The following is a 12,617-nucleotide window of genomic DNA, read 5'->3' as shown; positions in this document are numbered from 1 at the left end:
GGACTGTAACCCGTAGCATACTCGTACATCCATAAGCGAGAGCGACGGCAATGCGCATGGGCCAAGTTTCTTGGGACGCACCTTCGGTACTCGTACCTGTAAGTCCTTTGCAGCCACTCCATCATCGTGCCCGGGCCTCACCGGCCTGGTACGGGTATTGATTGCCCTCTGAGCCTTGCGCTTTGAAATTGACAGGTCGTAAAGCCCCTCTGGTGGGAATCGGGGACCAAGAGGCTTTAGAGTTTGTCTTGTGGTCGCCGATGGGCATAATTGGAGCTCCTGCAACTCATCATCTTTCGACGCCCGCAGCCTCGCCTCGGAGCCTTTTCCGTGGAACGCCGGTCGTCCTCGTTCTTGGACCGCTCTGCTCTGGGGATCAACAATCATATGATGCAGAAAAAAAGAGAATAGCAAATCAGTGGATGAGAGGGCACACCACACCCCCCTCCAGCTTCCTTTTCCTTTTTCTGCGGAATTTCATCCTGTAGAGGGCGTGTAATTTCAGCCCTGGCTGGAACCACAGTGGCAGCTGGGAAAGCTGTAGGGACACCGCAAGTGTAAGCACTAGCAAAGCTGCCACCATCATGTTGCTTTAGGCTCCCCATCTGTCACGAACTGCAGCTATGCGCTGTATTGCACAAGTAGTGCTACTCCGTAATACAAGTAAGCTTTCAGACGGATCGATCACCAGCTTCCGTAGTTAGCAAGACTCCCGATTTGGTAGTCGATGTCAGCGAGGCAACTGAGAACTCCGTTTCGGGACCGAACCAAACACTCGTCACCATGCTCTCCAGGTTTTTGTTATTACTGAAAAAGAAACTTTTCCATCAGCAGACTTGATGATTGGTTACTTCGTATTAATTGCGTTTAAATCTCTATTCTTGGCCCTGTTGGAGTTGGAAATGAGATGCTGACGGGAACTGCTCACCATGGCCTGTTTGCACGCCCTCTTCTTGGCGCGAGACTGCCACTAGAGCGGACGATTGAGCCATGTTTCAGCCATGCTAAACATCTGACTTGATGAGGATGAATATTCCAAATGGGAGTAAAAATGACATGATTTACTCAGAGCGATGAAGAGAAGATGTCAAGCAATAGGAATTTGCGGACAAATGCGCTAATTGTTAGCAAATTAGGGGACCGAAGCGTCGGAGATACCGAGTGTGGCCTTTGTCAATGTCGCAACTCCCTTTACGTGTCCGCTCAGAGAGGGAAAAGGCGAATGGCACTCGGCAAGCTGATGCAACGGGGTTTTGAAAATAATTTGTCATGACAGGTTGAGCCATGGGGGCCGCAGGGAAGAAGATGACAATGAGAGATGATCCCGCTCGACCCGCGTGATGAGCTGTGAGTTACTTCCTCGGTGGCTCGGTTGGTACAGATGGGAAATAATTGGGTTGGGATGCTCTCTCGCGGTCTCTTTTGGCGGCTTCGGCTTGGCGTTTACGCTGCAGACGCTGTTGATAGAAGGAACTGTATAAGGTATGAGTTATGATGGCAAGCAAAGTGAGCTTCCGTACAAGCACTCACATCTTGAGTTCAAAGACACGGGGTTCGTCTTCCTCTTTGGGAGTCTCTGTACCACTCTTGTCCTGATATCTTGTCAACACTTGTTTGTCTTTAAAGGGTCATTCAACGCTCTCATCCAGGCACAACTTACTGCTTCGGTTTCGTCTTTGGTCTCCTTTTTCTCTGTGTCCTTGTCCTTGTCCTTTTCTTTGTCCTTTCCTTCATCCTTGTCTTTGTCCTTTTCTTTTTCCTTCTCCTTCTCTTTCTCCTTCTCCTTCTCCTTCTTCTTGCGTTGCTTCTCTTGGTACTCCTTCATCAACTTGTCCTTCTCCTCGGCCAAGTCCCTTTCCCGCTTGGCCTTGATGGCCTCTTCATCAATCTTGGGAGTGCAAAAGTACCGATCCTTTAGGTGGAGAGGGCAGATGTAGAAGAAGTCCTAGGCCAGCCGCGTTAAGCCATGTGCCAGCCCGGGGATCTAGACTGAGGAGGTACCTTTTTGTCCGGCGTGATGAGCACCGATGAGCTGGGCTTGTAGCAGATATCACAGGCTTTGGCGGCCGACTCGGCAACCTTTCGGTGTGTGTAGAGGTTGGGGAAAGGCGCTGCCATTGCTGCGAGTGTCTAGCGGAGATGCAGCCGCTGCTCGTCCTCAGTATGGCGGTGTATGTATCATGAATTCATCAGCGGGTATTTCGAGATGAGATGCTTTGATAGTGATAGACTTGATAGACGCACTGCTTGTCTAAGTTGTTGCCTGAGACTCAAACGCTCCCCCAATAGCTGTGGCGGGGGATACTGGCAGCCGGATGACTAATCACCTGACGTCGCTACAGCTGCAAAGTCGCGTCAGTGGACGGCGAATAATCTGAAGCTGAAGCCTCAAACGCGACTTGATTCTGCCATCGATTCGCCTCCATTGCAGCGAATTTTCCCCTGGCCGTAAATCCCCTCGCTGCATTAAAATGGCCTCGTCACTCAATTCCAAGCGGCTCGACGTCATCTTCCAGTCTCGGCCAGACATCATCGCCAGGATCAACCAGGCGGCAGGTATATACATTAGAAGCCCAGAGCCAGAGACTCAGCGCGAATCAAGCTGCTAATCGATGCCCTAGACTCTCCTGCACAGATTTCCCTGTTCAATGACATCGCCGATCACGTCTACGAGCGATTGCAAGAGAATGGCGAGCCGGCGCAGAAGAGGAGGAAGGTCGGCGCTGAGCAGGCAAATGGCAGCCCAAGCAGCCAGGTAGCGCTGTCAAATGCGGCGGACGAGGCGGTTCTCTTGGAGATCAAGGAGATTTCTGTGTCGGTTCCACAGAGGAAAAAGCTGGAGATTTGCTTCACCTCAAATCACTTATATGCCAGAGCCCCTGGGACAACAGCTCCTCTTCCAGGCGTCAGCTATGCGTGGAGAGATATTGGTGCGTTTTTCCCATTCAGATCCCACAAAACAATGATGAATCATCTTTTGTGTTGACAAACTTTGCAGAATATGCCTTCTATCTTCCCGTGCCGGACAAGGCCCAGGTTCAATACAACTACATCCTCTTCCCTAAGGGAACTTGTTTACCTCCCAAGACAGGCACTCCCCCATCCGCTGAGCCATTCGTCTTCACCGTTCCCGCCACTGCTCCGAAGCAGGGAACTATTGGGGGATCCGAAGCCGGGGCTGCGGCTGCAGTATCAGATACTTACAAGTCCTTGTTCCACTGGGCCCTGACCAAACGATTACAGTCAGCCGGCAGTGCTGTCAAGATTGTCTCTGCCGATCCAAACAAGTTCCGCAGCATGGTTCGCCAACCTCATCGACCCAACGAAACGGCAGTCCATGTTAGTGGCTTCAGGGGCTCCAAGGATGGCTACCTCTTCTTTCTTGAAAACGGCATCTTGTGGGGATTCAAGAAGCCGCTCATCTTCATTCCTACCAATCGCATTGCCGCAATCAGCTACACCAACATTCTTCAAATCACGTTCAACATAGTGGTTGAAATCTTCACCGAGGAGGATGGCAATACGGAAGAACTGGAATTTGGGATGCTGGACCAGCAAAACTATGGCGGCATTGACGATTACATCAAGATGAATAACCTCCAAGATAGGAGCATGGCTGAGCAGAGGAAGGCGAAGTTGCAACTGGCCGAGAACAAGGGCCCCAAGAAGAAGGAAGGGGACGCAGAAAACGGCGACGCAGAGGCCGCCGAGGGGGGAGATGGCATGACGGAGTTGGAGCGCGCACAACTCGAGGCTGAGCAGCAGCTACAAGATGACGAGGACGAAGATGAAGAAGACTATGATCCTGGTAGTGAGGGCGATAGCGAGGGATCTGGCTCCTCTGACGATGATGATGACGACGACGATGACGATGAGGACGATGAGGAAGACGACGGTGAAGAGGAAGAAGGCGGAGAAGAAGCAGAGGGAGAGCAGCAGGAAGAGGAGGAAGAAGAAGTCAAAGAAGAGCCGCCGAAGCCTGCTGCCCCCGTGAAGCAAGCAAAGCCAGCACCTCGGGCCGCAAGGGCCACAAAGCCAGCAGCGAAACCGGCAGCGAAACCTGCAGCAAAGCCAGCCCCAAAGCCAGCTGCAAAATCGGCACCAAAGCCAGCAGCGAAGCCAGTCAAGACCGAGACACCTAATGTACCTGTGCGAACCGGTTGGGCAGCTTTCACCTCCAGGCCAGCAGCCGACGTGGACATGGCCGAGGACGACGACGAAAAGTTTGACGTGGTGGGATGATGGAAAAGTACATGTGGAAGAGATCTCTCTCTCGTTGGTGCTTCATGGGCTTTGTGTGCGCATTGTTGTTATTGGCGTTGAAAAGGCATATTTAAAGTAGCCACGGTGATTTCTTATGTGGATCTTGAAGTTTCTCTGTCCAGGCTATATGGAAGCATAAAGGCTTCATAGCCGCTGTTGACAGCAGGGCTTCCAATACACAACTGTTTCATGGTGATGACACATATGATGAATGACTTGAGAATAATGAATCGGCTTGTAATCCGTATGCTCAAAGCGTAACTTAAAAAAAAAATACATTATAACTCGAGTATCATAATCCCAAAACTTCAAACCACCGAATGGTCAACGCGCTCATATCCAGTTTCACATGCTGTAGACTTGAGTATTGAACTCCGCAAGGGTTCAACTTCTCAATGCCACATCTTGAATCAAATTAGCTGATATGAACCAATCAGAATTCTGCCATAGAGCATGATATCAGCTGTAACCTGAATAGTAAATGGACTTAATCCCAGTTCACAGGCTTGCGCTTGTGCACCTTGCCTGCTGTCATCTGGGGCATTAGTTTGCGGTATGTGTCAAGTATCTCGACTTGCGCGCCCTCAGTCTGTGCCGAAAAAAAAAAAATGGAGAGGAAAATGGATTGAATGTAGTCGAGTTGGTTACAGTGCCAAGGTCGACCGTAGATGCTGGGACACAGGCATGTTGATTCTCTGCCTGTCCATCCATTGAGGAGCCATTGGGGACCGATGCACTTGACTGAACGATTCTTGGAGACTCTGTCAATACTACATGTTATAATTTACGCCCCTTTCTCTTTCAAGTCTAATTTTGCCTCATCAATTGAATGGCGGAGGCACATTTCAGTATGGCGTAGGAATCTCTGTACCGGTTTACAGAACTTGGAGCATTTGGAGCAGAGCCCGTGACACTTGACATCTGGTGTTAATAAAGTTGGGCAACGCTGGCACTCAAGGGTATGACTTGTGTCTGGAGGAATGATCCTGAAAAGGTCTGGATCCGGCAAATGCATCCTGTAAATGGATAGAGGCTTTGAAGTAAGTATCTTGAAGCTTCTCTCTCAGTTCTTCTGTTTCTTCGTTCATGTCTCTATTATCTGACAATAACATGCTGGTATAATACAAAGCGCCGTCTCATATATGATGACGGGGATAAATGAAGCATGAAAGACAGAAAGAGGAAGACTAGGACTCTCTCGTAGCACTTGAGATATGAGGCCTTGTACAATTATAGGCAGCTACTTCCTGGATCTCTTGTCAAACGATTGGACTTTTATCATCAGTCACTTTACTACACGAAATCCCATGTACCTGATCAGAAGTCTTATATATACAGGTAGATGCTATTGAAGATATTGACTTTCTCTCTTATCTACCCTTGGAAGTTCCATTTCTGTCTACAACGTTGTGATTACGGTAGCATTCAATAGTTTACTTTTACTTAGGCTGGGAGCTGTTGTAGGGTACATTTGTATGTATGAGTCTGCGCTATAGAAGAGCAAGGAGGGTCGAAAAGCTGCATCTGCTACATATAGAATGAGTCTAATGACTACATATATAAAAACATTGTATCTATCTTTGGGCCCTTTGGAAAGAGAGAGATAAAGTGCTTCAATTTTCTTAGTAGTTTTCTTCAATTAGAGAAGCCATCGCAGAGACACAATATGAGAGCTACCACAATAGGAACAAGATTGGCAGCATGATTGTTAATGGGTTACTAAATTTCGCAGCAGCATTCAATAAGCATATCACTTCGAATAAAAGAGAAAAAGAAATATAATTAAAGAAGCAATTACCATCACCATCATCTGTTTCTAAATCTATCTGTTCTACAGGCAAATGGCCATATACACGTCACGTGCACAATCACGTGACGCCCCTCCAAACATTTGATAGCCTCTCAGACCATCTACATCCCCAAAACCACCAGCTTCACCACCCTCACCTCTCCCTCTCCAGCCTCGCCTCGCTCCCCAAATCCTCCCCAAAATCGCCCATCATGTCAGGGAGCGCCAAGGCCATCCGCCTCCCCCCCCTCAAGACGCTGCGCGTCCACAATCCCAAGCGCCAGCCCGAAAACCCTTGCATCGCAATCATGTCCAGCGTCCTAGGTAATGACCTTCTCGCTCTCTCTCTCAAAAAGAGACAATCTCAAATCATGGTATATCTTGCTGACTCAATTCGCAGCCTGCTGGGCCTCTGCAGGCTACAACGCCGCCGGATGCGCCGCCATCGAGAACCAGCTCCGCAAATGCATGGACGGACCCCCTCCGCCGCCGGCCCCCGCGAACACGATCAACTACCACCTGTCCCGGATGCAAAAGTACGTCACGAGCCCGCGGAAGCAGAAATAAAAGAACAACTGGAAAGGCAGGATTGGGGGGGAAAGGTTAGAGAGGCATTGGGCATGTCTCTACAGCGAGGAGCAGAGTTTTGCGCATCGCATGATTCGACAGTCGATATGATGCTCTCAACCTCGGCATTTCTACGCTCAAGTATTCAGAGGCCAAATACACTACAAAAGAAGGACGAGCACGGTTTCAGAGCGGAAGAGCAAGAAACTCTGCTCAACAAGGGGAGAGCGCAGCTCACAGCACATGACGAACTTTTGACGAACCACAAGCAAAGAGTGGGAGGGAGGGGCAATAAGAAGCAGGGAATGAATAGGCGAGGTTTTTTCACCGGCGTTGGGATGGGACGATATCAAAAAAGTAAAAATGTACAACACACTCAGATCTGGACATAAAAAGGGTGCTTAAAAGGCAAAAAGGAGAGGGCGGATAGAGCGTTCATGTACGAGTACGAGTAGCAGACGCAATCAAGATTTCTGATGGAAACACTCCATCTTGTATAAAGATTGAACAATACACTTATCCTCTGTGTGAGAATCTACAATTCCTATCATCTTCTCCTACCCAATATACCAATGACATCCCGCCACATTTCAAGTCACATACGAAAGAGTCTATCCAATATTTCACTATTCACAATGCACAGCACACGCAAATACTTCCATCACCATCTCTGTTTGCACCATCATCCCCTCTGTCTATCCAATACTAGAAAACACAAAAAACATCCAACAACGAAAAACCCATCATCTCAACATGGAAAGAGAAAGCAGAGGAGGAGAAGAAACGCAGAAAGACTAGAACTAATAGAAGAAGAAGAAAAACAAAGCCAAAAAATCAGTATGCATAGGGGGAAACACAAAACAACAGTAACAAATCATCCGCCCAAACAAATAGTGATAAAAAAAAAAGAATAAAAGTGAATAGCCTTCTCATTTCTCCTATAAACCTCCCGTCTTTGTCACTAGCGCCATATAATCCCATGAAATGATGGTAAAGAGAAAAGAGCTTGGATAAAATCTGCTTCTCAGCTCAACTCAAAAAATAGTGTATTCCCAATAATAATAATAGTTGTAGTAAGGAGGATAAAGAAAAAGGGGGTGCGAAAAAAGAAAAGGAAAAATCGGTGGGAAAGAGTGTATCGTTGAGTCGCCCTCCGGCTGTAGCTTGTTCTCGCTAGATTGTATTGTTGCATCTTGTGATGCCGGCGCTTGTTTAGATATGAATGTCCATCGCATAAGCAAATCTTGTGCGTCTTTTTATTTTTCTTCTTCAAAGTTCGAGCCAAAAAAGGTAAACAGAAATGGCAACGGGCCATCGGCAACGTCGGAGAGTAGGTGCGAAAGAATGACCTGAGTTGGAGTCTGATGATAATAAATAGCATAAAATAAACTGGTCATGATCGCACATGTCGTGTGGTGTCGTGTCTATATGATGATTTCGAGAGGTATCTTTTGTTTGGGCCTTGGACCGTCGTCAATATGATGGCAGCTCGTGCCACTCTAAAATATGAGAAAAAGAAAAAGAAAAAGATTTGCTGTTATGCAATGGTTCTAATACACCAAAACATGCGAATCGTCTGTGGTAGTCCGTAGGATAAATATGCTTTCCCGGTAAATTGCGCCTCCATCTATAGAGGCGTGCTCTGGTTTCCAATAAGAAATGCTGGTGTGCAGATAGTTTTAAGTCGCCATGTCGCCGACGCAGAAGAGCTCTATCTCTCCTACACCGGCGGAGTAGGCATTCTTCATGCCGTCGCGGAACTCCATAAAGGCAATCTGGATGTCGTCGTCGCTTTCGATAGTGACAAAGTCCTCGTCCTCATCTTGATAACGTAGCTTTAGCGCACCCTGTGCGATGCTGCTGGTCGTGAACCGCGCTAGCTTGGCATCAATCCGATCAACCAGGGACTGGTAAGTAATATTGAAGGCAACGACAAGGGTGACATAGTTTCCAGTGTCGCAGGTGACGCGGACCTTGAGTTGCGTCGGCAGGGCCACGTCGGGGCTTGCAAGTCCATTGGCCGGCATACCCGGCATGTTGGGAATACCCCCAGACATGCCGGAAGGCATCATGCCCTGAGGTATCATGCCGTGATGAGCAAGCATGCCTTGAGACATGGTTGCAGTGCCGAGAGAGGGCGATACGGTCCTTGAGTTGGCCACTGCAGGGTCAACACGAAGGCCATTGGTGCCATTTGGAGGTCCAGGAGTAGCCTGTCGAGGATATATCGGCTGAGTAGGGAACTGAGCCATGGTTCCGCCCACGCTACCCGAGTGAGAGTGTTTGTGCATCCGCGGGCCTTGGCTGCCTGGGCTCTGCGTGCTCGTCCGCAGCGGTGCGGGTGCATCGTTTCGGGGAGAGCCGGTTTGCGATCTCGGGATGGAGCTGTCGTGCGCAGGGTGAAGATGCATGGGAATACCGGGGACAGCAGGGATACTGCCCTGGCTGGGCTGGCGCCGCTGGCCTTGGGCATTCACATCGGGCGTGCTGTATGAGCGGCTCCTCTGCTGCCCGTTGGCGTTGTTGCCGTTGCTGTTGACATTCTGGATTGCCATGGGAGGAAGAGAAGGGCCGCGAGGGTTTCTTCCAGTAGGGGGTGTGCCATCTCGGGACGGGGCACGTGGCATCGCCGGTGCTGTGTAGCGGTTGTTTTCATCCCATCCAGGCTGGGGAGTACCCGTCTTTGGGAATGGGTAACTGGTTGGGGGGAATATGCCGCTTGTCGTGCTGGTTCGAGAAGACGCGGGCGAATCACCAATCGGAGAAAAGTAGCTGTCCCCTCCACGAACTCCCGGCGATGGGACGGTCATGCTGCTCTGAGTCTGGAGACTAAGGGGAGCAGGTGGCGGGGGTGGCATTGGCAATGGGAATCGTGGAGGAGGCGCTCTTGCGATGCTAGCCAGAGACTGAGACGTCTCTGCCGTTACCGAGCGCTGCCTCATGTCTCTCAGGTTGGAGCTTGAAGCAGTTCGAGGGATCGAGCCTCCGAAGGAGGATGCTGGCATCGGGAACTGAGCAGGAGCGGTCGCGGGTCCCAAGTCGTCGTCGTCATCGTCTTCCTGTTGCAGGTAGGGGTTTTCGAGCCCGCCAGCCTGGTCTCGTGTCCAAGCGAAATCGGTAGGGTTGTCGTCTGGACTTGTGGCCGCTCGTGGCGCATTCTCCTTACGTTGCGTCTCCAAGCCGTTGGCCCATTTCTTCATCATCTCCTCCGTGAGGAACTTGATGGTGAAGTTTTCGACACCAGGATCTCCCTTCCACCAGATCTGAACACTATGAGAACCTGAGAAAAGAAATGTCAGCTATATGCCAAACCCCTTTGCCCAAAAGACGAGTATACGAACCAGGTTTTGACAATGATACAACATCGGTGACATTGGTCATGAAGATTCTGCCCTTGAGTTGCAGCTTGGCATTCTTGTTCTTCGTCTTTGGGCCTTGCTGTCGGGCTTTGTCCTTCTTGTCCTTGCTCTTGTTTGGCGATATTTCCTTGCAGCATAAAAGGATGCATTCGAACAAATAAATTTCATACTGGGGACACGGTTAGCTTTTTGTTTGTTGGGAGACGCATGAGAGACGCCTGTGTACGTACGTCCTTCTCTTGTTCACTCTTGCCAGTGATGACACCATAGACACCATGTAATAACAGCTTTCCAAACGATTCGATCTTGTGTGATTTCCAATCGTCAACTCTGGTTATGAGTTCCTCCAGCGCATCGTCGAGAAGGTCGCGGTTAACGGCCTCGTTGGCTTTCTGGAGAACGCGTTCGGCAGCCTCGCATCCGGCAAGAAGATCCTCCTTTGTCTCCTGCTCTTCCGTCTTTTTGGCCAGATCCTAATGGCGAGTTAATAGATGAACATGCGTAAATACTTTTAGAGATAGAGTTTAACCAGCACATACCTTGAGCAGCAGTGGATACTTGACTAGACGCTGCATGGGCTTCAGGAGGAAACCATCCAAAGTGTTAAAGTCGGCGGCGACGGGGTGGTCGGACTGCTGGATCTGGTCGAAAACTTGGTTCGCAATCTGCGCGGCTTTGCGCTGGTTGGCAATAAAAGGCTGGTAGATGCTGAAAAACTCTTCGTGTGTAACAAAAGGCTGGCCCCATCGCTGAGAGACCGCAGGCATGGAGTTTGTAGTCTCGACTCGAATCAGGAAGCGGCGTTGAAAATCGAGGATGGAGTTGATGTTGAGGAAAATCTGGTGGACAACGTCGCCGGGAATCACTCCCTTCTGCTCCAAGGCCTTCTTCAAGTCGTGCAAATTCTCCAAATCCTGGACGTATTTTCGTTCGGTATCGACGAGTTCCTTGACGACGTGATCTCGATAGGTCATTTTGGAGCCGGCGCCGGCCTCAGTAGGCTCGCCATCGGGATAGGACTGCAGCTGAAGGAGGTATCCACGCTGTTCCGCAAGGTCAAGAACGTAGTTAACGACTTGGGTAACCTGTTGGTTGTTAGAAGGCTGAAAAGAAGGATAGGGAAATGTCGGAAAATTGGTGTAGAACGAGGCACTATGCGCTAAAGACACACACAAGCTGTTCTACTGGTTTCTTGGGGGAAAGGTATACATACCTTGACAAAACCGCTCGTGTCGTTGCCCATCAAATCTGTAATGACAAAGCAATCGGAAGACGCCACTTGGAGGTCCTTCAGGCAGGCCTGGACAAACTTGAAGATTGCGATTTTGGACTTTTTGGAGTCGGACGCATTGGCATTGGCATCGTCGATGGCCAGCGGCTCTGCCGGCTGAAGCGTGTTGTAGATGACGAGGAGCGGATAGCCAGAGCGGAAGAGATTCCAGAGGGGATCAACTGGATCTGTCGGGTCGAGATGCTCGAGGAAGGGCTCGAAGCCCGGCACCTGTGCCAGGCGCTGCTTGAGGGAGATGCATATCTGGTAGAGGGATCGAGAGGCGTCGGCTTTCTGGTTGATGATGTTGCTCGTGGCCACAACCGGGCCATTGGCAACCACCGTCATGTCGCTATTGAGTGTGGTGAGCGACGTTGAAGATCCAGCATAGGCTGTTGATCCAGACAGCTGGCTAGTGCGCGGCGCACTGCTGCTCATACTTTGTTGTGGTAAAGCGCCCGCTCCGTTTGGATGAGACTGGAAGACCGGGGCCGTGTTGGTTCTGAGCAGGGGTGCATGAGCCATGACCTCTCTACTCCATCCGTCGGGGGCCCGATATCTAGGGCTTGCAGGTCGTTGAGGGTCGAGGTCAGGTCAGGTCAGGTCAGTTCCAGGGACGAAGAGCGGCTTCGGGCGAGCGTGAGAAAAGTCGGGGACGGGGTTGAAGCAGAGAAGAGGAGGAAACAGGGGGGGTCCAGGCCGAAGGCGGGGGTTTTGGCGAACGAGTTTCTTGCGGAAGACTGTCCGTGGGCTGCGGATCCTTAATGAGCACGGATTCACGTCATTTAACGCGAAGGGCCTGTCTCAATGGATTGCTGCCGTCGGCGACCTGTCGTTTCTGCGTCTGGCCGGCGCCAGGGGAGTTACTGGACGTCGCAGCTCAAGCGCTGGTAAGAGCCTCACGAGCCGCAGTCGGGCTGACCTGCTACGGGGAGGCTGAGTTTCGAGTCTCGACGAGGCTGTCGAGAGGGCAGTTGAGTCGGCAAGAAACGATACGATGTGACGGAGTGTTTGGTCGTCGGTGAATCGGGAAACGTGTACGTGTATGTGTATCGTGATCGCTCCCGGTTTCTAAGTCTCTATCTCTCTCTATATGGCCGGCTTGGCTGTGGGCGTCTAACAGTGTCGTCTATCTCTCCTTTCTCTCTGTACGATGTTTTTTCTTCTTCCTCTTGTTCTCTTCTCTCTACTCTAAACGGAGCGTTTCGTCGGGTTTAAGGCGATGGCAAAACGGCGCAGCGTCTCGAGACGGCTCTGCCCTGCTGGTGGGGGGAAACAGTGTCAGGATTCGGACGGGTATCGAAAGGGCCCCCCTAGCTCTGGAGGGCGATGCTCGTCAGCGCAGTTTTACTGTTGCGATCTGCCGGTC

At 50.4% G+C, this 12,617-nt stretch overlaps 4 protein-coding genes across 4 annotated transcripts; 2 read left to right on the top strand and 2 right to left on the bottom strand.

Moving 5' to 3' along the window:
• Window positions 1-1,352: 1,352 nt before the first annotated feature.
• T069G_04608 (AAA-ATPase vps4-associated protein 1 domain-containing protein) lies at window positions 1,353-2,118 on the bottom strand (the record flags this gene model as incomplete). Its single annotated transcript, XM_056171818.1, has 4 exons — window positions 1,353-1,473; window positions 1,531-1,592; window positions 1,661-1,945; window positions 2,002-2,118. 4 exons carry the CDS (start codon window positions 2,116-2,118, stop codon window positions 1,353-1,355), a joined length of 585 nt encoding a protein of 194 aa, XP_056028676.1.
• A 353-nt stretch (window positions 2,119-2,471) lies between these two features.
• Window positions 2,472-4,242, top strand: T069G_04607 (uncharacterized protein; the record flags this gene model as incomplete). Its single annotated transcript, XM_056171817.1, has 3 exons — window positions 2,472-2,556; window positions 2,622-2,930; window positions 2,999-4,242. The coding sequence occupies 3 exons, from the start codon at window positions 2,472-2,474 to the stop codon at window positions 4,240-4,242; spliced, it is 1,638 nt and encodes a 545-aa protein (XP_056028675.1).
• A 2,022-nt stretch (window positions 4,243-6,264) lies between these two features.
• On the top strand, window positions 6,265-6,619 carry T069G_04606 (uncharacterized protein; the record flags this gene model as incomplete). The annotated part of the gene is made up of 2 exons (XM_056171816.1): window positions 6,265-6,376; window positions 6,453-6,619. 2 exons carry the CDS (start codon window positions 6,265-6,267, stop codon window positions 6,617-6,619), a joined length of 279 nt encoding a protein of 92 aa, XP_056028674.1.
• Window positions 6,620-8,298: 1,679 nt separating this feature from the next.
• T069G_04605 (pleckstrin homology domain-containing protein) lies at window positions 8,299-11,773 on the bottom strand (the record flags this gene model as incomplete). Its single annotated transcript, XM_056171815.1, has 5 exons — window positions 8,299-9,899; window positions 9,961-10,147; window positions 10,209-10,451; window positions 10,518-11,063; window positions 11,192-11,773. The coding sequence occupies 5 exons, from the start codon at window positions 11,771-11,773 to the stop codon at window positions 8,299-8,301; spliced, it is 3,159 nt and encodes a 1,052-aa protein (XP_056028673.1).
• Window positions 11,774-12,617: the final 844 nt, after the last annotated feature.

Source organism: Trichoderma breve, chromosome 3 (genome assembly GCF_028502605.1).
Source record: "Trichoderma breve strain T069 chromosome 3, whole genome shotgun sequence".
Taxonomy (NCBI): domain Eukaryota; kingdom Fungi; phylum Ascomycota; class Sordariomycetes; order Hypocreales; family Hypocreaceae; genus Trichoderma; species Trichoderma breve.
This window is presented reverse-complemented; position numbering and strand designations above follow the sequence as displayed.